Source organism: Bombus huntii, chromosome 1 (assembly GCF_024542735.1).
Source record: "Bombus huntii isolate Logan2020A chromosome 1, iyBomHunt1.1, whole genome shotgun sequence".
NCBI lineage: Eukaryota > Metazoa > Arthropoda > Insecta > Hymenoptera > Apidae > Bombus > Bombus huntii.
Window position 1 is genome coordinate 25661501 of NC_066238.1, and position 23607 is coordinate 25685107.

At 37.3% G+C, this 23607-nt stretch overlaps 3 protein-coding genes and 1 long non-coding RNA gene across 7 annotated transcripts in view; 1 reads left to right on the top strand and 3 right to left on the bottom strand.

Annotated features, from left to right (window-relative positions):
- The window catches only part of LOC126866841 (dnaJ homolog subfamily C member 8), a 131870-nt gene that overhangs the window by 93971 nt on the left and 14292 nt on the right, over window positions 1-23607 (bottom strand). The gene's annotated exons all lie outside the window — the stretch shown is intronic.
- Window positions 1-23607, bottom strand: part of LOC126866713 (uncharacterized) — a 497548-nt gene that overhangs the window by 25160 nt on the left and 448781 nt on the right. The window lies entirely within an intron of this gene.
- LOC126866871 (uncharacterized) lies at window positions 7863-12407 on the top strand. 3 transcript variants are annotated; one of them, XR_007690063.1, is made up of 7 exons: window positions 7863-10345; window positions 10426-10555; window positions 10705-10822; window positions 10894-11053; window positions 11158-11248; window positions 11900-12012; window positions 12093-12407. It is a non-coding gene; the product is annotated as an uncharacterized LOC126866871 (long non-coding RNA). The 3 variants fall into 3 exon arrangements; XR_007690061.1 differs by having other exon boundaries at window positions 11900-11989; XR_007690062.1 differs by lacking the exon at window positions 11158-11248 and having other exon boundaries at window positions 11900-11989.
- Window positions 14221-18085, bottom strand: LOC126866776 (uncharacterized). 2 transcript variants are annotated; one of them, XM_050620739.1, is made up of 2 exons: window positions 16600-18085; window positions 14221-16450 (listed from the first exon to the last, which is right to left on the bottom strand). In XM_050620739.1, the coding sequence occupies exon 2, from the start codon at window positions 15862-15864 to the stop codon at window positions 15142-15144; it is 723 nt and encodes a 240-aa protein (XP_050476696.1). In that variant the 5' UTR covers window positions 15865-16450; window positions 16600-18085; the 3' UTR covers window positions 14221-15141. The 2 variants fall into 2 exon arrangements, with proteins under 2 accessions (XP_050476696.1, XP_050476691.1); XM_050620734.1 differs by having other exon boundaries at window positions 16509-18085.

Consider the following 23607-nt stretch of genomic DNA (forward strand, 5'->3'; position numbering starts at 1 on the left):
TTTACCTGAACTAGCCTTCGAAACTCGACAAGCATGACAGTTTTCAACGAATTTGCGAACATATTTCGCCATTCCTTCGAACCAGTAATACTCGTATAGTTTCTCAAGCGTTTTATCCCAACCTAAGTGCATAATGGACTGATGCACATGGTTAATGACGGACCACCTGAAACCCCTTGGGACAATGGGCAAGCAAAGAGTTCTGCCTTTTCTCTGTATTTTACGATGGAGTGTACCGGACCGTAATTCGTACGTATTCGCAATGTCTTCCGCGAGCTCTTCGTTTTGCAATTTACGGACGATCTCAGAGATTTGTGGGTCGCGACGTTGTTCTGCTAGCAACCAATCGTCGGAGATTTCGGATAGATTGATTTCTTTCTCTACAATTTTGTTGATCGTACGATGATCCAGATCTACGGGGTTTCTCGAAGAGAAATCTACATGGGCCATTCGTTTGCCTTCCCGATACATAATGTCAAAGGTAAAAGTTTGTAGGTAAGCCCACCATCTGTAAACCCTGTCATTTAAATGTACCTTGTTACTGGATGCCTTCAGAGAATTACAATCAGTGACAACAAGAAATTCCCGACCGTGCAGATAGTGACGGAAATGCTTGATGGCGTTTACAACTGCCAGCGTTTCTAACTCATAGGAATGGTATCTAGATTCCGCAGGGCTAGTCCGCTTGCTGTAATACTCGACTACTCTATTTTTACCTTCGACCTTATGTATTAAGATAGCCCCAAATCCTTCTGAACTAGCATCCGTATGTAGTTCTATTGGATAATTGGGGTCAAATATCATTAGCACCGGCTCATTGGTCAGAATAGAAATTACTTTTTGCCTGATTTTTTCGTGTTTATCCGTCCAATTTATGTTCTTGCTACCGGAAGTGAGTGCATACAAAGATTTCATTACCTGTGAGAATTTAGGAACAAATTTTCGAAAGTAAGAAGCTAGACCAATGAATTGCCGGAGCTGTGTGACGGTCGTCGGTGCGGGTAAGGAGCTCAAGGCTTGTACTTTACCTGGGTTTGGACGGACTTCTCCGTTATGAATCACATAACCCAGATAAAGTACTGACGTCTTCAAGAAGGAGCATTTAGAAAAGTTAAAAGAGAATCCGGCGTTTACGAGGGTATCTAGGACGGTGTTTAATCTTTCTAACCCCTGATTTATCGTATCGGCGATAATTAAGACGTCATCCAAATAAACGACAACGTATGAATAAGCAAGGTCACCTAAGGCATTGAGAATGGCCCTCTGAAAAACAGATGGTGCATTCTTCAATCCAAACGGCATCGTCATGTATTCGTATTGACCATCGGGAGTAACGAACGCGGTATATTCAGTCGAATTCGGGTGGATAGGGATTTGGTGGAATCCGCTGACCATGTCCAGGCTTATAAAGTATTTCGCCCTATTCAGTCTCGCGATCTGGTCAGTTATGAGGGGAAGGGGGTACCGATCCGCGACGGTGTTTTTATTTAACGCTCGGAAGTCTACACATAATCTATCCGAGCCGTCCTTCTTTTTTACAAGTAACATAGGGCTTGCGAATGGTGAACTACTCGGCTTTATGATTTTTGCTCGGATCAGTTCGCCTATCCTCTTTCGGACTATTCTTTGCTCCTCCTCGCTGAGTCTATAAGGACTTCGTTGCACGGTGACGTCGGGATCAATTAAACGAATTTCTAATTGGCCCGTATTTACACGAGTCCGCGGGAAACCCGTAATAAATGACTCTTTGAATTTTTCGAAAACAGAAATCAATCGATCTTTATCGTTACCAACTACATCAGTGTCGATCTCGTTAATGTTGACCGCATCTTCCGCGACTCTGCTACAAGCGTTAACCATTTTTGTCTTACAAATATCGACACTGTTTCGTGTAACATTCACGTCAAAACCTTGGCTCAAAATTTCACGACCAATCATGATATCGTATTTTAAGTAGTTATCAGCAAGGGCATGAAAAGTTATCTCCAATGTAAAACCGTTAATACTGTGGCGGATGAAAAGAGAGTTGTGCGTTTCGTCCCGGGACTACCGGTGGACTCGTCAGTAAGGCTATGCCCGGTAGTCCCTGCCTTAGACGTAGAGGGAGTCTCGCTAGGTGCGGTATTTGTATCAATCGCTCGTATATTCGACCGCTAGCGAGTTAGACAGACTCGTTGTCGTCGTAGCCCTCTAGTGTTGGCGGTTGGTACCAGCGGATCGCCCGGGAGGTGTTGCGCCGCGTTGATGCCTCGACCTGTCTGCGTCCCATTGATACCGATCCGCCACACAGCCTCCCCCTAGCGCTATAGCGTGACCCCAAAGCTATATAGCGCGATACAAGTTAGAGGAAATGGCTCGTCATCGATGATGGAAGGCTGATCGTCGTGGGGACGAGATGGTTGTCTCTTTCTCTGACGTGTTGCTGGAGGTGATGCCCATGAACTATTGCAATGGCTACATCACTTCCTGGCTTGGTCGTCGTCTCGTATCCGGTCACCTGCTTGGCGTGTTCGTCGTCGGTGGTTGGCTCCTTTCCTGACTCCTTCTCCAAAGGTGCGTGTTCGTTGTCGGTGGTCACCAATGTGGCGGATGGAAAGAGAGTTGTGCGTTTCGTCCCGGGACTACCGGTGGACTCGTCAGTAAGGCTATGCCCGGTAGTCCCTGCCTTAGACGTAGAGGGAGTCTCGCTAGGTGCGGTATTTGTATCAATCGCTCGTATATTCGACCGCTAGCGAGTTAGACAGACTCGTTGTCGTCGTAGCCCTCTAGTGTTGGCGGTTGGTACCAGCGGATCGCCCGGGAGGTGTTGCGCCGCGTTGATGCCTCGACCTATCTGCGTCCTATTGATACCGATCCGCCACAATACATACAGTGGACAAGATCTGAGATGTACTGTTAACACAAGTATTCCCTATGCCTCGCATTACTACTACATCAGTCGTTCGTTTGCCAGAAAATTTCGAGGCTACAGATTCTTTGATTAATGAGCATTCGGCTCCGGAATCTAAATAAAATGGGAACGACTCACCCAGATGACTTAAACTACCAGGTAGAGACTCCATCACGCAGGAGTCGACTCGACGTTCGTTCTTGAGGCCGGGTTTTCTGTTCTGCAGTAGCGGACAATCAGGTGCGATACTACCCTCCGCACGACACTTGAAGCAAACCATCTTGGACGATGTGGCTGGTCGGTTTTTTTCCTGGCGTCGTGTATCCTTCTGCTGTTCGCTATGCATCCTGGTGGCCCGATAGCTTGCATCGTTTGGCTTCGGGTTCCGTCGGTGAATTTCCTGGCGAAGATGTCGGCGTAGGCTCCTGGGGATTCGGTCTCCGACGGTCGTTCTCTGAATATCCTTATTAACGCCGAGGCGGCTGTCTCTTTGCCACCACAACGCGAAAGGAATTGTTCTGTCTTGTATCGAGTAGTCTCGGTCTTTGCTTCTTAGGCTGAGTTATCCGGTCCACGATTTTCATGAGTTGTTCCAAGGTGACACATAGGCTTGATCCCACTTCTGATGTCGGGTTATCATTAGGATTTAAGGTGCGTAATGATTCTTCGTTTGAATTAGCCATTGTTTTACGAAACAGAGAATATATTTACGCGAATAAACAAGATTTTACAAAATATTATGAATAATGAGTTTAATAAATGATAAGATTAACAAACGATAAGTTTAACTAATAATTAGATTAAAGAATAATAAGTTTAACGAACAATAAGAGGAACGAATAATATGTCTTACGAATAATAAATTTAGCGAATAATGAGACTAACGATTGATAGGTTTTACGAATAATGAATTTAATTAACGCTATTAACAATGTTCCGGGGTTCAAACGAATCCACGGTCAACGGGATAACTCTTTACTATGCGTAGAATAATTTTAAACACAAAAATACGATTGCTGAGACACTCGGTAAATTGCTCGATGTATCACTTTCCAAGGCGATCACACGAATGAATATCTGATGAAAATCTTTTTCGCTATACGACTGCATTTGTTTGTTATATGCTCGCTGGAGGCATCGAGAAGGTTCCAATCGTTGTTGCTAGACAATTTCTGTCAAAAGTTTGTTGTATACTCTTTGGAAACATCGAGAAAGATCCAAACGCCGTTGCTAGGCAGTTTCTGTCTGGAGATTGATTCCTAATACAACGTGTGTCCCATTATGTCGACATCTCTAAAGTACAATTCTATGTGATTTCTAGGGAGAACAATACAACCGATCCACACCTTCGTCAGGCAAAACATTTATCCCGTGACCGTGGCTACGTTCGGCGACCAGTTGTCACCTCGAACCCACTTTCGCTTTCACAAATATCAAACAATTACAAATGACAATTGCTTAAATATATATATATATGTCGGAGATGAAAGGAAAGCCGAAGCCTTTCCTTGGAAATTTTGGGAACATCCTCTAGTACCTTAGCCTAGATTTTATTATAGTTGTAATTGCTTAAGATTTGTAATAAGCGAGATTGGGTTCGAGGTGACAATCGGTCGCTGAACGTAGCCACGGTCACGGGATGGATGTTTTATCTAACGGAGGTCTGGAGTGGTTGTATGTGTTTTCCGAGAAATGTGGTTGTGGCGGCATGCGGCCTCGAGAGCGGGCCGAGCCATGTGTGATGTTGCCTCGGAGGTGCCGATGCAATGGGACATACATTGTATTAGTAATCAAAACTCCAGGCAGAAACTGCCTAGCAACGGCGTTTGGAACTTTCTCTATGCTTCCAACGAATGTGCCTAGCAACGGCGTTTGGAACCTTCTCGATGCTTCCAAACGGGTATAGAAAACAAAATGCAATCGTACAGGGAGAAAAATCTCCACGAGGCTGGCATTCTTGCGATTGCCTTGGAGAGTGATACATCGAGCATTTTCGACGATCGCATTTGCGTCTAAGTTAGTTTCGCTTACTAAGGAGTTATCCCGGTGACCGTGGATTCGTTTGAACTCAAACATTGCTAATAGTATTATTTAATTTAATTATTCGTAGATCGTATTATTCATTAGGCTTAGTGTTTGTTAGACTTATTATTAGTTGTACTTATTATTTGTTAAGCTTAGTGATAGACCTGTATATACGTGTAAATAAAATCTCGGCTTTGTGAAACGATGGCTAGTCCACATGAAGAGTCGTCGCGCGCCCAAAATTCGAATCGTGATCCGACATATATATATATAATATATATATAATATATATAATATATATAATATATATATAATATATATATATTATAATATATATATATATGTCGGAGATGAAAGAACACCGGAGCTTTGGAATTTTGGATAATCCCGCAACATTGTAACCTAGAGTCTACTATAGCTGTAATTGAACAATTGTAGTTATTCAACCCGATTGTAATTATTCGAGAATTGTGATAATGAGCTTGGGTTCGAGGCGACAGTCAGTCGCCGAACGTAGCCGCGGTCACGGGATGAACGCTTTGCCTGACAGAGGTATGAAGTAATTCTATAGCTCTCCTTAAAAGAAATATTTGTGGCGACACGCGACAGTAAACATTCCAACGGTTTCTGTCCCGTGGCTCGCCACGTGCAGACCCTATTCTTCGAGTAAGATGATTGCCAGATGTCGATGCGTCTCCGCAGTACATGTTCGGCTAGCCCGAGGGCCCGTTATAAATCTTAAGGTTTAGTTAACTAAAGTCCTTCAAACAGACAAACAGTCTTTGTCCCAACTACGGGAAGATAGGGGAGACATATTTTTCAACGAGCGGCGTCTCCCACTAGCAACTTTCCCTCGAGGGCGGCTAGCATCCTTTTCTAACAACCGATATGGAGATTGACCAATTAGCAGGAACGCCAATTTCCCTTACTTTCTGAACGAAGGCTTTTCTCGACGAATCCGATGATCTCGTGTCCTTAGACACACCCCATTATAGTTTTCCTCTGTGGCATCATCGGGACGGGAAAGGCATCCTCGCTCGCGATCTCATCGATGAAAGGAGTAACCCTTTACGACCAGTGAATATTACGCGTCCGACTTAAATTTTGTGAGTACGTTCATCTATCATCCCGTCGGCCGCGGATTCGTTATTGAACTTAGGATCATTGTCATTAGTTTCTCGAGTACCTAACTACCACGGTTACTTGTCCGGTTCTATAATAATCGTATTTGCACTAGTCAATGTCTTCTCTATTGCATGATGACAACGTGTAACCCAAACGAAGATTCGTTTCACGCCCCTAATCCTAATTCTAATGTAAACCCGACATATATAAATACATATTGTACACAAGAAAACACAACACAAATGTTACACGCCACCCTCAGTAAACTCGACTCTTCGTTCCTGCTCACACACGATGACTGCGTCTTCTGGGGCCACTCACGGATTCTTGACAACACTTCTTCTTCTTCTTGCACTGAAACACCATATGCAGCGAATAAAGATAAACCAAAAAGGAAAAAATTAAATTAAATACAAGAAAACAAATAGGATACACACTAGGACAGTCCGCGTGGGAATCTCTGACGACGATGCCTCCAATCCATTATCCAACGCTAATACCAAAATCACCGAAACCTACAACAGTAAATCAAACTAAACAGCGGAGGCAATGGAAATAAAAATCAAAATCTACGTAACTATAATTTACCAAAGTAACAATCAAGAAGCACAAACCACCATCCAGAGTCGACACTACTCACAACGCTCCAATGCAAGGGAGGAAAATAACAAATAAAATACACCTTATAAAAAAAATTACATATAAATAAAATCACTCTAATAAAACAACATCTGTTCAAAATACACGTAGGCATATAAAGCACTGTTATTAAATAAACTCAGAAGTCACACACGGAGCATTCGGATACATCTCACGAAACCTATCTAAACACCATGAGAGTATGTCCAGGCAAGTACCACCCTGACCTAACCTAACTAACCTAAAAACTCACTAAGCAAATTAAACTCGCCAAGTAAAACGAACTCGCCAAACAATTAACAACTGTTACGAATTGCCACTTCACACCATCCCTTATGAAGTGACGTGTTATTTTTAATGGTCTTTTGGGGAAGATAGTACAGCGTCCCACACGTGCAAAGACTCGGCAAAACACTAAGTTGCCACGTGCCTTGTACGTTCCATTCACACCAGCAAAGAAATTACTAGACACATCACAAATGCAACCTCAGCAAAGACAAGCTGCCACGCGCGTTCCACTGGCATCAGTAGGGAAGGACCTCAGACGCAACATCAACAAAATATGAGCTACTACGGTATCTACATTTTATCACGCACACCGCATGTCACTAACACCAAACGAAACATAAGACAATCAAGAAGACGATACTTCAGCAGACTCCACGTGTCCCAAAAATATGAGACAACCAAGAAGACGAAATTTCAGCACAATCCACGAAAGTAAGCAGTTATAATATTCCTAATTTGTCAGGCAAAGATATTACGATAATCTATCACGTGACAATTAAGAAAATACAAATAACGGGTAGTAACCAGAACGGCGTTCTTTGTTCATCCGAAAGTCGGTACGTCTACGTCGACTCTCAGTCAAAATCGAGTATAAAGTTAGTACTAGCCGTGCACGTTATCATTCTGTCCGTTAAAATTGTGTAAAGCTAATTAAGTTCGAAAAATCCAAGCGTCGAATAACTATTCGAAAATCAAAGTGTTCGCGTTGCGACTCGGTCCGTCGAACCTGAGTATCGATAGTGTTTGGTTTTAAAAATTTCCGAACGTTCACCATCATTCGAATTAAACATTCGTATCGTCACTTCATCTGCGGAATCAAAGTTAATTGTCAAAATTCGACTCATCACCAAGCTGTACTCATCACTGATCGACTTCACATCTAATTAAGGTAGGAAATTTGAAATTGTATATCCTCTTCTCTTTTAACTTGCAGTCGAACAAAAATTGTCTCCGAACAAAAGTACCCGTCGGCAGCTATTGTTGATAGATAAAACTATCAAGTACACAATTCATATAGATTTTATCCGAACGTCTTGAATTTACGATAATTATTCTCTGTATCAATCTGTGATTACGGTGTTTTCCAAACACTGGAAACATCTATGGTTTTCGTTTTCCTTCTCCCATCGTTAGCAGATTGCTCATCCTTGGGCGAGGCCTACGAGGCCACACGGATTGTTCACAGAGAGAATATAGTTACAAAATTGAAATAAGCGTTCTTGGCCAAGATTTAATAAATTGTCTGTAATAAAACAACTTTATCAACTTTCGATCTAATTTCGTTTATAATTTTTCGCTGTATCAACCAGTGATTACGGTGTTTTCAACGCAGAGAACATCTATGGTTTTCGTTATCCTCTTCCCATCGTTAGCAGATTGCTTATCCTTGGACGAGGCCTACGAAGCCACACTGATTATCCACAGTGAACCCAGTTGCCAATTAAAATAATCATTTTTCGCTTACGACTCCACTAGTTGCCAAGAACGACTTATATTTTCTAAATTGTTAAATCTAACTGATTATTCGCTGTGTTAAACCTGTGTTAACGGTGTTTTCAATTATCGAAAACACTTATCGATTTTCGCAATCCTCCTCCCATCGTTGGCAAATATCGCCCGTCTTTGGGCAAGGCTTGCGAAATCGTACAAGTCGCACACAGAGAGTGATGTTCATTTCACCTTGATCATATCAGATGACAAAAACAAGAAAGAATCGAAAAGATAAAAGTCACCTCAGCAAGAAGCGATGAATGGTCTGAATTTTAAATAAGGACTCTTCTACTCTATGTTATTCCCGCTTATTTATAATATCCTAATTGTCACGTGATGGATCATCTCTATGGGAGTCACAGCATTGCTACGTGACAAATTAGGAATTTTGTAACTGTCTACTTTCGCGGATTGTACTGAAGTTTTGTCTTCTTGATTATCTTATTTACGCTATTCCTAATTTCTCGTATCCTAGAGACACATAAATGCTGCTGAAGTTTCGTCTTCTTAATTTCTCGTATTTCGTTGAGTATTAGGGACATGCAAGGTGCGTGATAAAATGTAGGTATCGTAGTAGCTCGTATTTTGCTAATGTTGCGTCTGCGATGTTTCCCAGAACTTCCTTACTGATGCCAGTGGAACGTGGCAGGCGCGTGCCAACTTGTCCTTGCTGAAGTTGCATCTGCGATGTATCTGGTAACTTCTTTGCTTTTGCCAGTGAATCGTTCAAGGCGCGTGGCAACTTAGTATTTGCCGAGTCTTCTTATGCGTTATTTCCTGTTTCTTTCAATAAAATATCATTTTTTTTTTTATAATAGTAAGCTTAATATATTATTTCATGGTTTGTTTCTCACGGCTGGTTTCTATCAATTTCCAGTATTCTTGCGTTACGTTGTATTGATCATTATTTGTTCTTTCTTTGTTACGATCTTTCATTTTTATAATCATTTATTTAAAATATGATTTATTTTGTAACGCATAAAGGTTACTATATGCACGTGTTGATTATCCAAAATGGCCGCCTGTGAATGTTCGTAGTATATAGTAACATTTTATTAATGTGAAATCTATTATTTATCCGTTAATTATTTATGACTTTATTTTAATAGTTGACGTATAATTGCAGTGGGAATAATATTATTTTGCATTTATTTAATGTGCGTAATTATTGCATGTATGCCGATGCGCACGTGTAAGAGCTATCATAACAGTCCAAGATGGCCGCTCGTGAGTGTCTCTAGTAAAAGTGTAGTGACGCGTCCTTAATTTGTTTAATACTGAAACAATTATTCGTCCGTCGCTTATTTTCCTTTATTTTAGCGCAGTTAGAATTTTTAAATGACAATAGTATTGTTTGTGTAATCATTATAATGTGTATATATACTATGTGTTACTTTAATATAATAACATGTGGATTGTGTTATTGTTAATTTTTATAATTTATCAATAGCACTATTTTATTGTTGTGTTTCGAGTGGTTTATTTTTATAGAGTGTTCGCTTAATTAATTTAGTACTAATATGTGCATAGTGTGTTATTTTAATATAATAGCATGTGGCTCGTGTTATTGTTAAATTTTATAATTTATCAATAGCACTGTTTTATTGTTGTGTTACGAGTGGTTTATTTTTGTAGAGTGTTCGCTTAATTAATTTGATAGTAATATGTGCATAGTTTGTTATTACCAGTTCTACTGCGTAAAATAACCTTATTTCTCTACGCTAGACTTAATACAATTATGCTATATTAACTTAGTACAATATAATAATTTTTTATCTTAATCGCGTTTGTCGTTGATACTCAGTTAATCAGTTTTGATTAATTCATAACCTATTCCTATATTATTGGCTATTTTCTGTTTCTTTGTTATGAAGTTGTCGTTACCTTGTGCGTGTAATTTGCCGCCTTTACATAGAATTTAGGAGCTAATCTTATACATTGCTAGTTAAAATCTTTATTGTTTATAGGTTCTACAATTCTAATCCTTCATCGCTGTGTCCTTTACTTGGAACGGTTACATGGTATGCGTTTGGTATCTTCTGATTCTTCGTTACATGTCTAACACTTGTCAAGACTACTTTTACTTATCCTAGAATTGTAAGTATATATATAAATATATATAAAACACTGTATTTTGTAAATATCTGTATAGTAAAATAGTCCGTCCACTATCTTGTTTGCTAAGACCGCTTCGCTAACATCGAATTGTTTTGTTATAATGTCAGAATATTTCCTTGGTTTTCCAGTTTCTTGTTGCTGCCTTGACTGTTTCAGTAGTATCTGGTTCAGTATTCCGTAAGTATTCACTTAAGTTTGGTAGTAGGCTTCTTGTAACTGCGTCGGTTTTAATGTATATCTTCCGATGTGAGTAACGAGCTTCTTATTATTATCAATTTCTATTCCAATATGGTTTACAACATTCTTCTCCTTTTTAGGTTATGATTGGTTACGTCGGTATTTATTACTTTCGATATCTTCATACCGTCGTATATTATGTTTTGCAAAGTTGGATCCGTAGCCAATTCTCGTGGAGTTCCTGCATGCACACTTTCTTCTACGATGATTGGTTGCATACAAATCTCGTTAACTTATAAAGTACCTTTTCTTGTTTGCTAAGACCATTCGGTCGGTGTTGAATCGTTTGTTATGTCACTAATTTTTGACTTTCCAATTTTCTCACGTCTTCTTGATCATTCCAGTAATATCAACTTCGATTCTTCGTACACGTTTACTCCAATTTGGTAGTTGGTTTCTCATAACTGTGTTGACCCTTGTATAAATTTCTTCAATGTGAATAGTAAATTATCGTTGTCACTGACTTAACCTATCCTAGTTATTTCTTAACTCTTCCTGCGCTTATTAATTAATTTTATTTCTTCTTATTAAAGACCGCTATGTCAACGCTGAGTTATTTCATTATAATGTCACTAACTTTCTTGATTTTTTCGGTTTTATTTTCCATTAGCGAACTGTAAGTTTGTTGTCGAGCATCAATTATTGATTGTTGTGCTTCGTTTAGTTTAATTGAAATATAATTGTAAATTTTTAATAGTATTATTTTCTTCCATATATATTAAGGCAATTGAGGTTAGTTTATTTATTCGTTTCTGCTGACAGTCGTATACTATGTTCTACGGAGTGGGTCCACAACTTGTTTCTGCGAAATTCCTGCATGTACTTTTTACTTCTACGATGATTAATTGTGCACTACGTGCTTTTAACTTTCACTGCTTTTAATTATTTTATTGAATTAACATGTTGCGTATTTAAATGATGGTTAGAACACACACATAATAATTTTCCTTTTTCTTTTACGTTTCTACTATCTGCATGATTCGATAAGCACTGTCACACTTCCTTAGGCACAATATTGTTATAGACATTTAGTAATATTATGTTTTGTATTGAAACAATTGAAGTTAATTCTTCCATTTGTTTCAGTTAGCTGTCATACCTTGTGTTCTACGGATATGGACAAATAACCTGTCTTCGCATATACACTTCCTTCTACGATGAGTAATTGTTCACGAGGTATTTTCCACTTCCTCTGTTTTGTAATTATTTTATTGAATTACACATTTTATATTTAAGTAATAGTTAGAGCACGCATAGTAATTTTCCTTTTTCCTTTTAGGTTACCACTATCTGCAGTATTCGACAAGCAGTGTTGTTCCATATACTACCGTACTACGTTGTCTCTTGAAATCGTTCTTGTGGTCTGTTTCGATTCTGTTAGTTTTAACTTGTTCGAGTGTATTGTTCGTGGAATCCCTTTTACTTTAATCTTGACGTTTCGTGTGTGGATTCTGACAATAGTACCTGGTTTATTGAAGTGTGTTAATATGCCTAGGTGTTTTATATATTTTATATCTAGTTGTATATAAGATATATTTTGTTTATTGTGGTTTTGTATGTCCATATTTGCTGTATATTAAATTGCTTGATATTTCCTGTTTGTTATAAAGGTGTGTATTCCTATCGTTCCATTCCTTTTTCCTTTCCTTTGAATTATTCATGAAGTTATTACGAGATTTGATTAAATTGTCAAATTGTAGGTTATCTTGATTGAATATAGTATTATGTCGTGATTTATTAATTAATTTGCGAGTCACTTTTGGTTAATTGGTTCTTCATAGTTTATCCTTAGTCGAATTATGAAATTATAGGTTATGTTGTACTCTATATTTACTATTTCGTTAGAGTACCTATTTTAACTTTATTATCTCTTATTTGCCCTCGTATACTAATTCTCTATATATGACAACACTTAATTAATCTTTTATTAAAAATTACCATTTCGTTGTATCGTTCGTTTGTTTTTAATATTCGAATTGTCGCTCGCGTTATTTGTATATTGCGGTTTTCCGTTTTTTCGTTACGGCACGTGCGTAGCGCGGGACGTGACACCCTCCCTCTTGGGGTTCAAATTTCCTTCGGAAATTTGACTGATCGCATCCCTGAACTCGGTCGGAGTGGATGTAGTGGCTGTTGGTATTTGGTTTACTGTACTGGTCGGTGTGATTGATATTCCTTGTAATCCTAATAATATCGAATTCATCAATCGTTGGAACGTGCTGGTGCGTTTTTCAATATATCTGTACCCTCCAGCGTCTCGCTTGGAAGATGAAATCTGTCTTGATTTTTCTGTATCGGTGCTTCAACGTTTCTTCTTTCTTTTATGTTTAAATGTTCCAGTCGCAACAATTCCGTTATTTTGTCGAACCTTGTTTCTTTAGATACTGAAATATTGTTGCACGTAGTTTGAGAGAGCGAAGTGGGAATTATAAATTCTTTAATTACCATTGTAGGTATGGTAAATTCGTAATCCCTCAATGTGGTATTAATTACTTTTAGATAACCCCGTCCCTTATGGTTTCTCACAACCGCGTTTCCGAAATAGACTCCCTTAATCGGTTCGATTTTGGGAATAAATCCCTCGTTTGCCTCCGGATTTGCAATATTTATTGTACATGGTACCGAACTTCGTTTCGGCACAATTATTGTATCGAACGGGATGTAAATACTTCCCATTTAATATTTTTGCTCGTAATGCAGACGAGCTTTGCATCTTGCAAAAATTCGGATCCTAAGATTCCGTCTTGATCGATCAGCAATGATTCATCAACTACATGAAAAGTAACTGAATGGCCCGCAACCTGTATTATTGTCTGCCCTAGGGTGACCAGGCTCGTTGCCGTAATTCCTCGAACTTCAATTGATTCTTGCTCGTTGATGATTGCTGAATCGGGTAAGGCAGGTTTCTTGATGATATTGATTTCTGATCCGGAGTCTAAAAGTAAATTTGTTTTAGTTTTAAAATCTGGGGAGACTATTCGTGCAGTTGGAGTATTTGGGGAATCGTTTGGGTTTATATATCGTTTCCTTTACAAGCTACTAAACTTTGTAATATTGGCTTCAGGACTTCCATGTATCCAATTACTACTTCCTTCCTTTTCTTCATTTTAGTTTTCATTTTGCGCCAAGACGCAAATTTACTGACACCGATCCAATTATCCAATTGCTTGCCAATAGCATTCAAAATACAAATTTTTGAAAATGCCGCAGCCATATTAACCCAAAAATATTTTGTATATAGTATAGTGTGATACCATCTATATTTTCCTGGGGGAATCATAAGATTAGCACTACCTACTATGTTACCTACGTCAAATACTAGATGTAGTAACCAATGAAGTATTTTTAATCCAATTATAATCCAATGACTGGCGATTCCCTCTTTTCTCCCTTTTGATTTCTTCGAGCTCGTTGAACTTGCGTTTCTTCAGCTTGAAAATGTTTAGAATCCTTTTCCTTAATTACCCTTTTTTCTTCTTTATTTACTTTATTCACAACACCTTGATTTTTCTCTACCTTTTCAGGATGAATAGTTTCACTGGAAGTGCTTATTATAATTAAATTATTATTTATTTGTATGGAACGTTTAGGAATATTTTCGGTAGATTTAGAATTATTCTTTGAATTTTTATTACAAACCTTTTTGCTTATAGATTCTGTTTTGGATTTAGGGATAGCTATATATTTATTCTCCATAGTGTGATCTTCCTTGCAATTTAATGATTTGGCTTTGAGTTCGATAAAGTTACCTTCTGATGGTTTTATAGAAGTTTTTGAGTGAGATACATTCGCTATCTCTTTTCCTATTATGGTTGAGTCATTCACGAAATTCATGGAGTCTTGCTTTTGTATCTTTGCCAAGTCGAACGTGGAGAGGCACTTCGCACTTCCCAGCGGGTCCAATATCTCCGTGATATTAGGCAGTGGATAAGCGTTGCCTATCGTCTCGTCGTTCAATTTCCTAGTTTCTGCTTCATTGTTTAACGTGACATTATCCCTTATCACAGCAACGGAATGGTGTTTGCATTGAAAAGTTGATTGGTTGAAATGATCAGCATCTCTCTTTTGATTTAGATCTCTATCGAGGTATTTATTTATGCATATTTCTTCCCAGGTTATTGCTCTTGCTTCTTTCCTGACATCTTCTTCTATTCCCGAGTTGTTTAGATGTTTCCACGACGGCGGTACAAATCTCCAGTCCTGGCGGTTGTTTCCGATGTAGATATTATTGTATGGTGGATGAGCGTTGTTTCGGTTATAATTATTCGAAGGTGTCGGATGTTGGTATCGAATTCTATTGTTCGCTTGTTTTAATTCTCGTGTTGCTTTCACGGCTTGGCGGTACGCATCGTCCAGTCCAAGGATTGGTATCCTGCTATCTTTACTCGTAAATACACCTCGTTTGGGAGCCCCTTAACGAAAGCTTCCCTCGTGTCTCGATCTATCCTATCTTGAAATACGGTGCCGTACTCGTATCTTTCCCCGTTCATTATCGCCAGTCTGAGATCTTTGACGCGATCTATGTAGTCCAAAATATCTTCTCCCGGTCGTTGAAATACTGTAGCTAATTCCCCTTTATATTCGTTAACCGTTTTTCCCGGACCGAACATATCTTTTAATTTATTCCCGAAATCGTTTAAACTTATTACTTCTGTGTCTTCTACGGCGAGAAACGCGTGTCCGCGAAGCTTATTCGTTAATAATTTTACTAACTGAGATTCTTGATGCCTAGGAACCATGTTTCGTGCGCGCTCGCATGCTCTTAAAAATCGAAATACCGAGGGTCGATGTCCGTCGAACACCGGTACTGTCTCTATTGCATCTTTTAACTTAATTGGTTGGGGATTAACTTCTGTCGGTATTGTCGCTTGGGAAATTATCGGCGATGATACGGGTGTCTTGATTTCTTTTTTTGTTTTCAGTGAACGCACATCGTCTTGTAATTTATTCATTTTTGTACTCATGTCGCGAAAATTCGCATCCCATGCTTTAAGTTTTTCCGATAACATCAAGATCATGTCTTTGTCCAATGATTCTAATTTAGTCGCCATTATTTCTTAGGTATATATTTTATCGATAATCGTAACAACTTTAATCCTCCGTGGAACCTATCCCACCGTCTAAACCAACTTTAATCCTCCGTGGAGCGCATCCCATGTTTTAAGTTTTTCCGACAATGTCAAAACCATTTCTTCGTCCAACGATTCCAATTTAGTCGTCATTATTTCTTAAATATATATTTTATTGACAAGCGTGACAATTTTAATCCTCTGTGGAGCATATCCCACCGCTGCCACCAAAAATTAATCTCTGTTACGTATTTATTTGTTTAAATCGATCAAATTTTAAATTTAAAGTTTATTAAATTTATTTTCCGTTTGAGTTGAATTTAATCGGAAGGGAAATATTGAAATGATATGATTGCGTATGAAATATTAATTTAGATTTCTGATTAATACGGTAGTTGCTGCCACCAGAAATAGTCTAAGGACTATTTCGAAGATTTTTTTTATTATTATTATTATTATTATTTTCTTTAAGCTAGGAGTGTTAGTGTGTGATAGGTATTGTTCGTCTGTCGTGTCTTTTGGTAACTACTAGATTGAATTCCCAGGCTGGAAGTGCCTCTGTAAGCACCTTCTTGGCTGTAGGAAAACAGATTGAATTCCCAGTCTGGAAGTGCCTCTGTAAGCACCTTCTTGGCTGTAGGAAAACAAATCTTTGTACCTTCGTTTTTTGGTAACTATTAGATTGAATTCCCAGTCTGGAAGTGCCTTTGTAAGCACCTTCTTGGCTGTAGGAAAACAAATCTTTGTACCTTCGTTTTTTGGTAACTATTGGATTGAATTCCCAGTCTGGTGTCACGTCCCGCGCTCCGCGCGTGTCGTAACGAAAAATAGAAAATTGCAATATACAAACAACGCGAGTGACAGTTCGAACACTCCAAAACAAACGCACGGTATAACGAAAATGGAAATTCCTTGATAAAAGACTAATTAAACGTAGTTATATATAGAAAACTAACATACGAGGGTAAATGATAAAATAGAAATAAATACTCTAACGAAGTAATAAATATGAAAAATATAACATAACCTATACCAACTAACAACCCGAGCGAGGTGCGAATCAATCTGGAACAAGAACAATTATATCCGACGACAGGAAAATATACTACAATTAATTAACGAAGATGGAATACGCAAATGCAAAACAAACTATTAAATAAAACCAACTAGTAAATCGAAGGAACAGGTAAAATCTAGAAGTTAAAATAATTATATACCACATAATAGCAAAAGAGAATAAATGGAAGACACATTTTAATTAATCAACAAGAAAAGGAGAAATTATAAAACAATTAATAAACTGAGTGAACTGCGAACTCACCTGATGAATCCGAAATAAAATAACAACAAGGAAATAATTAGGAAAAGGGACAAGAATACATGTTATATTTTATTAAATAACAAAAAATAAATGGATAAATAAAATAACTAAATAAACCTGTTAACAAACCAAGTAATTATACATAGTTAACATTCTAATAAAAAATTTTTATTATCACATTACAAGTTATATATGTATGTATGAGATCAATATTCTAATAAATAAATAAAAAAAATTTAAAAATGCATTGTTTATCCCATTGGAAGATTACGTCGTGAAAATATATATATATGTGTGTTTTACATTATTAATTAAATATTAAAATATACAATATTAAAACTAGTTAACACATCAATAAAATCTAGCGAAACATAACCTATGCCACGAAACATATATGTATATTCCAAACAATATTAAAAAAAGTAGAATTGCTCATAACTTGGTGCTGGATCATCTGAAATAAAAAAATCAGGTAGGTAACAGTTTTGCCCGGGTAACGCTAGGAGGGTTTTTCAAAATTTCAATTTTTCACTTTTTTGGAATACTGAGTTAGCCGATTTTGCGAAAATTTGCGGCTAATTTTCCCTTCAAAGTGTTCCAAAAAAGTGAAAAATTGAAATTTCGAAAAACTCTCCTAGCGTTACCTGGAGAAAACTATTACCTAACGAATGAACTTTGTTTTTTTGATTTCGGATGATCCAGCACCAAGTTATGAGGGGCACGGCAATTATACCTTTTTCCGATACACGTCCTAATAATTGCTGCCATTGCCGTATTTTTTAATATTTTTCCGTGAAAATTTTATACAATATTCTTCGAATGTCATACTTTAATGTACTATTGGTTTTAATAAAGAGATTTTTAACTGTGTCGTCACAAATAATTCACAAAAACATGCCTTTTTTTGTATGAATTAACCTTACCCCCCTTAAAAAAAAATAATTTTTTTCCATTTTTTCCACATTTTATGTCCTAAACAGGCGCATTAAGATAAAATCAAATGTCACTCGTTGACACGTTTCGACTAGCGTCTAATCCGTCGCTTGTTTAGCTTTGGTTTTTGCGAGCAGATTATTTCGAAGAGAGGCTACGCAGAAACGAGTAGACATTTTGAAGCAAGAACATGGCATCGGTGAATTGGCGTTATGCTGTCCCATCGCGAAATCGTGAGGGCTGTCATCCAGAATTGGTCCCCTGTTGCACCTTCCAGAGTTTGGATATGGATATTGAATTTCACAGCGGGACCTCTACGTGATGCTTCTATCTTTGACGCTGCACCCTGCTTGCTCGACAAATAGAGGACATAAAGAGAAACTCTTAGGTCCTCATTTTTTTTCTTCTTCTTCTTTTTGCATATTTAATGAACTTTTATCTTTACTTAAGGATAAATATTAAATATGGTGGGAATGGAATACCATGCATATTTTATTACGTTTTATGCTTTCGTTTTATAAGGGAATAATAGTCGCACAATGTTTTTTGTTTTATATTAGTTTATTGAATTGTGCACGAACATAATAATAGGAATAGAACGAAATGGATCATACCTAATTCAATAAAATAATATTTTTATTTATTATTGCTTAGTCCGTGCCTTTCGGCTTTGGACGAACTTTCGGTTTTACATCTCTTATGTCCATTTCTCTTCTTATATGTCTACCTCCCTTCTTGTCCACTCTATTCTATTGCACTCCCTTAATTATTCTATCTCTAAAAACTAAAACGAGAAACTACAAATTAACAACTAATGACTAAAAACTATTGCAACTTTGGGCTTTAGCCTTCTTGCTGTGCTTCCTTCCTGTCGTATGCCCTTCTCTTCTCTATTATTGCTTTCAGTTCTGTTAAACCTTCTCTAATCTCATTTACCGTTTTTCCTATGTCCTTTGTTCCTCCCGTTATTTCGCATTCTTCTATTACATGTCTCAGGTCTTCTTCTTTCCTTCTACATAGTCTGCATCTTTTTTCTCCATCTTCTTTGCAGTATTCCCTTGCTTTATAAAATAATATAAAACAGAAATTGTTGTTCATCTATGATCACTTTATCAAACGAAAGAAACTTTTCGGACAACCTAATGCATGTGTCGGTGTAGCGTTGTGGATAGGGTTGTGGGTGTTCGATGAATCTTTATTGAAATTAGCCATCGTTATGGTATAACAAAGGTACGGTTTATTAACACAAGTATGGATACCACAGACTTGACAATCAACCACGGCGATTAGGCGCTCGCTACACTAGTGACAATGGCCTTAGGTTCGATAACGAATCCGCGGTCAGCGGGATGATAGATGTACGTGCTCACAAAATCTAAGTCTCACTCTTTGTTAATAAAACGCTTAATATTTAGTGATCGTAAGGCGTTACTCTTTTCGTGGATGAGATCGCAAGAGGGAGCGACTTTCCGTGCCGATGATGCCACAGAGGAAAACTATATGGGGTGTGTCTAAGGACACGAGATCCTCGGATTCGTGGAGGAAAGCCTTCGTTCGGAAGGTGAGGGAAATTGACGTTGCTGCCAATTGGTCAATCTCCATATCGGTGATTAGAAAAAGATGCTAGCCGCTCTCGAGGGAAAGCTGCACATGTACTGCGGAAACGCATCGACATCTGGCAATCATCTTACTCGAAGAATAGGGTCAAGCTCACTATCACAAGTCTCGAACAACTACAATCGAATTGAATAACTACAATTGTTTAATTACAGCTATGGTAGACTCTAGATTACAATTGATTGCGGGATTATCCAAAATTCCAAAGGCTCCGGTGTTCTTTCATCTCCGACATATGTTTAATTACATTTTTTTGTATTTCTATAATATATTCCTTTGCTACTGTTTTATATGTATTTAAATGAATATATTTTTTATTTTTTTAGACATGCTTCGTTATATTAGTTACTCCAATGCTAATCCTCTCTAGTAAATTTGTTTACATTTAGATTGGAAGCAGAATGTTGGAAATCATATACAACGAACAATGTAAAATAATTTATACGTATTTTACATACAATATTGTGCATTTTAATTACTATTTGTGAAATATATTAAAATATTATTAGAAAAAAATATTGCAACAAGTTTATTGCGACGGACAACATTTCAAACAAGGATATTTAGAAATACATAAATTATACTTTTTATCGTGTATCTAGTATAAGCATAATATGTACTTCATTTATATCTATTGTAGAAAAAAGTATTAAATTATTCTAATTCAAATATATTTTTCATACTCAATTACTTGAAACTTAACTCAATTACTTGAAATATTTTCATTTTTCTAAACTCAATTTTTATATAATAATCTACGTTAATAAAAAATGGTAAAATTTATTAAACATTGCAAATTGCTAATGTCTCGTTGAATAAAAGTAATCATATAACGGATAAATTCCCATGACCATTCGTTGAAGAAGATTATTGTTCGGATTTATGGCATGAGTTTACGTCGACATTACGCTACCCTCCATATTGGCATGCAGCCAAATTCACGAACCCAAATTATATTGTCCTAATGCTCGTAAATGCAAGCACAGATTAACTACGCAAATACGTTAAACGGGTGGTATAAAATGTAGGGATAAACTGTATCCTTCAGGACTCTTTTATTTACAAACTTTATTTATTTTCCATATAATCCATAGCTTCATTCATTTTAACAGTATACAATTAAGCAACATTAAATAAATCAATCAAATAAACTATAGAAAATAGAAAATTTATGAAGACAATTATGATTTATGACACCAGCTTTCAGAAACTAGATATTATCTCTGAGTCGAGATATTAGCACTTAGGACGGTTCTAGTAATGTTAACAATGCCTCTAATTTTCCATTTCCATTGTGTTCTCAATAGTCGAACGTGTCGCAAACACGGATACTTCCGATTGTTAAGGTAGCTAATTCTAGCGATCTGACCGGTCGAAAGTTACCCCGAGGAATTTCTGTCACGTCCGAATAATTGCTGCCATTGCCGTATTTTGTAATATTTCTCCGTGAAAATTTTATACAATATTCTTCGAATGCCATACTTTAATGCACTATTGGTTTTAATAAAGAGATTTTAACTGTGTCGTCATAAATAATTCACAAAAACATGCCTTATTTGTGTACTAATTAACCTTAGCCCCCCCTTAAATATTGTCCTACAGACAATAGATTACCTGCCGGGAGAGCTTTAAATGCCTTTAAGGGTCCACCTTGGCGATCCTTCTCTATTGTATAACTAAGAAGCTTTATTCACTCTCTTGTCCTATCGCATTTTATGGCATCCAACATAAACATACATCGACACACATTTTTGCTTCTGACGAAAACGTTTACCTTCTGAATATGCAATATGCAAATAGCGCAATAAGCAAAAAATAAACCATTTGTCTTTCTAATGCTAACACTGATATAAAAACCAACTCTAATATATAGAATCAAAATGAATGTAACAACCATATAGGTTGATATTTAAAAATTAATAATTAATAAATTAATAATTAATAGATATACCTCATCTTTCTTTTAATCCTTCCAAGATCAAATTTCTTTTATTCTATAAAAGAAATTCTTCCTTCATCACTCATTAATGGTACTCATATTCATAAATATTATAAAGAAGTCACAATGCACTGAGATCAGTTTCACTGATAATAAATACATTTATTGTTCTATTAATTAATAACTTACTAAAGCACAATGTTATACATACAGCATCGATAAATTTTCTAACATCTTTATTTATACTTCTCTAAGTAATTGTTTGTTAATATTTTTTAGCAGGCACGAATCTCATGGGCAAATTCACACAGAGTGTCCGGAGAATCGTTCAGGATGTAAAGGATGAAGGAACATCAAGTAAGTTGCTGTAAAACATTATATACATAGTATTTTTAAAAGAATATATAGATGTATATATGTACATATAGATTTGTAAATTATCATTTGTAATTGATTTCTAAGAACTATATAATTTATTTCAATAATTCACTGTATTTTACTGTAGAATAAATCTATTGTGCTAAATCTATTTGTACTAAATTTAGCAAATTATAAAATGTTCTCTCACATGACAATTTATTTAATCACAATTATTTATATTTAATCATGACTATCTAGTCAAAATCAATTCGACTATTACTTAATCCTTTAACAGTGTAACTCAAAGAAGATTTAAAGCTATGAATTTCATTATTATATCTGCTATTTTCATCATATTTTCCTTCCGTTTGTATCTCTCAAAATATCTTTTTTCAAATTATGAACTACTTTATTCTTGAAAAGTATAGAATATACAAAAAAGAATATTATTCCTAAAGGTACCGCTGACCGACCGAGATGAAATTTGGTGAGCATCGTTGAACGAGGCAATAGATCTGAAATATTTTTTTTTTTTATTTAGTTGTTCACATTCACGATTTGCCCGATTTGGACATTTGGTAGAATTTTTTGGCTGTATCTGAAATATGAAATTTAAACTTCGGGAAATCATGCGTTTGGAAGATATAAGCCCCTATATATATATGTCGGGTCGGCACTGGGAATGGGGTTGTGGGCGTCAAATGAATCTTCTCGAGGATTAGCCATTGATACGGTACACACAGGCGTAGTTTATTACAATGATAGAATTATTACAGTCTTAACAATTGATCACGGCGGTTCGGCACTCGCGACACTAGTGACGATGCTCTCGGGCTCAATAACGAATCCGCGGTCAACGGGATGACAACAGAACGTAGTCACAAAGTCTAAGTCTGAGAATGATCACTGATCGCGAAGGCGTTACTCTTGGATCGATGAGATCGCGAGCGAGAATGCCTTTCCCGTCCCGATGATGCCACACAGGAAAACTATAACGGGGTGTGTCTAAGGATACGAGATCATCGGATTCGTCGAGAAAAGCCTTCGTTCAGAAAGTGTTGCTGCTAATTGGTTAATCTCCATATCGGTGGTTAGAAAAGGATGCTAGCCGCCCTCGAGGGAAAGTTGCTAGTGGGAGACGCCGCTCGTTGAAAAATATGTCTCCCCTATCTTCCCGTAGTTGGGACAAAGACTGTTTGTCTGTTTGAAGGACTTTAGTTAACTAAACCTTAAGATTTATAACGGGCCCTCGGGCTAGCCGAACATGTACTGCGGAGACGCATCGACATCTGGCAATCATCTTACTCGAAGAATAGGGTCTGCACGTGGCGAGCCACGGGACAGAAACCGTTGGAATGTTTACTGTCGCGTGTCGCCACAAATATTTCTTTTAAGGAGAGCTATAGAATTACTTCATACCTCTGTCAGGCAAAGCGTTCATCCCGTGACCGCGGCTACGTTCGGCGACTGACTGTCGCCTCGAGCCCAAGCTCATTATCACAATTCTCGAATAATTACAATCGGGTTGAATAACTACAATTGTTCAATTACAGCT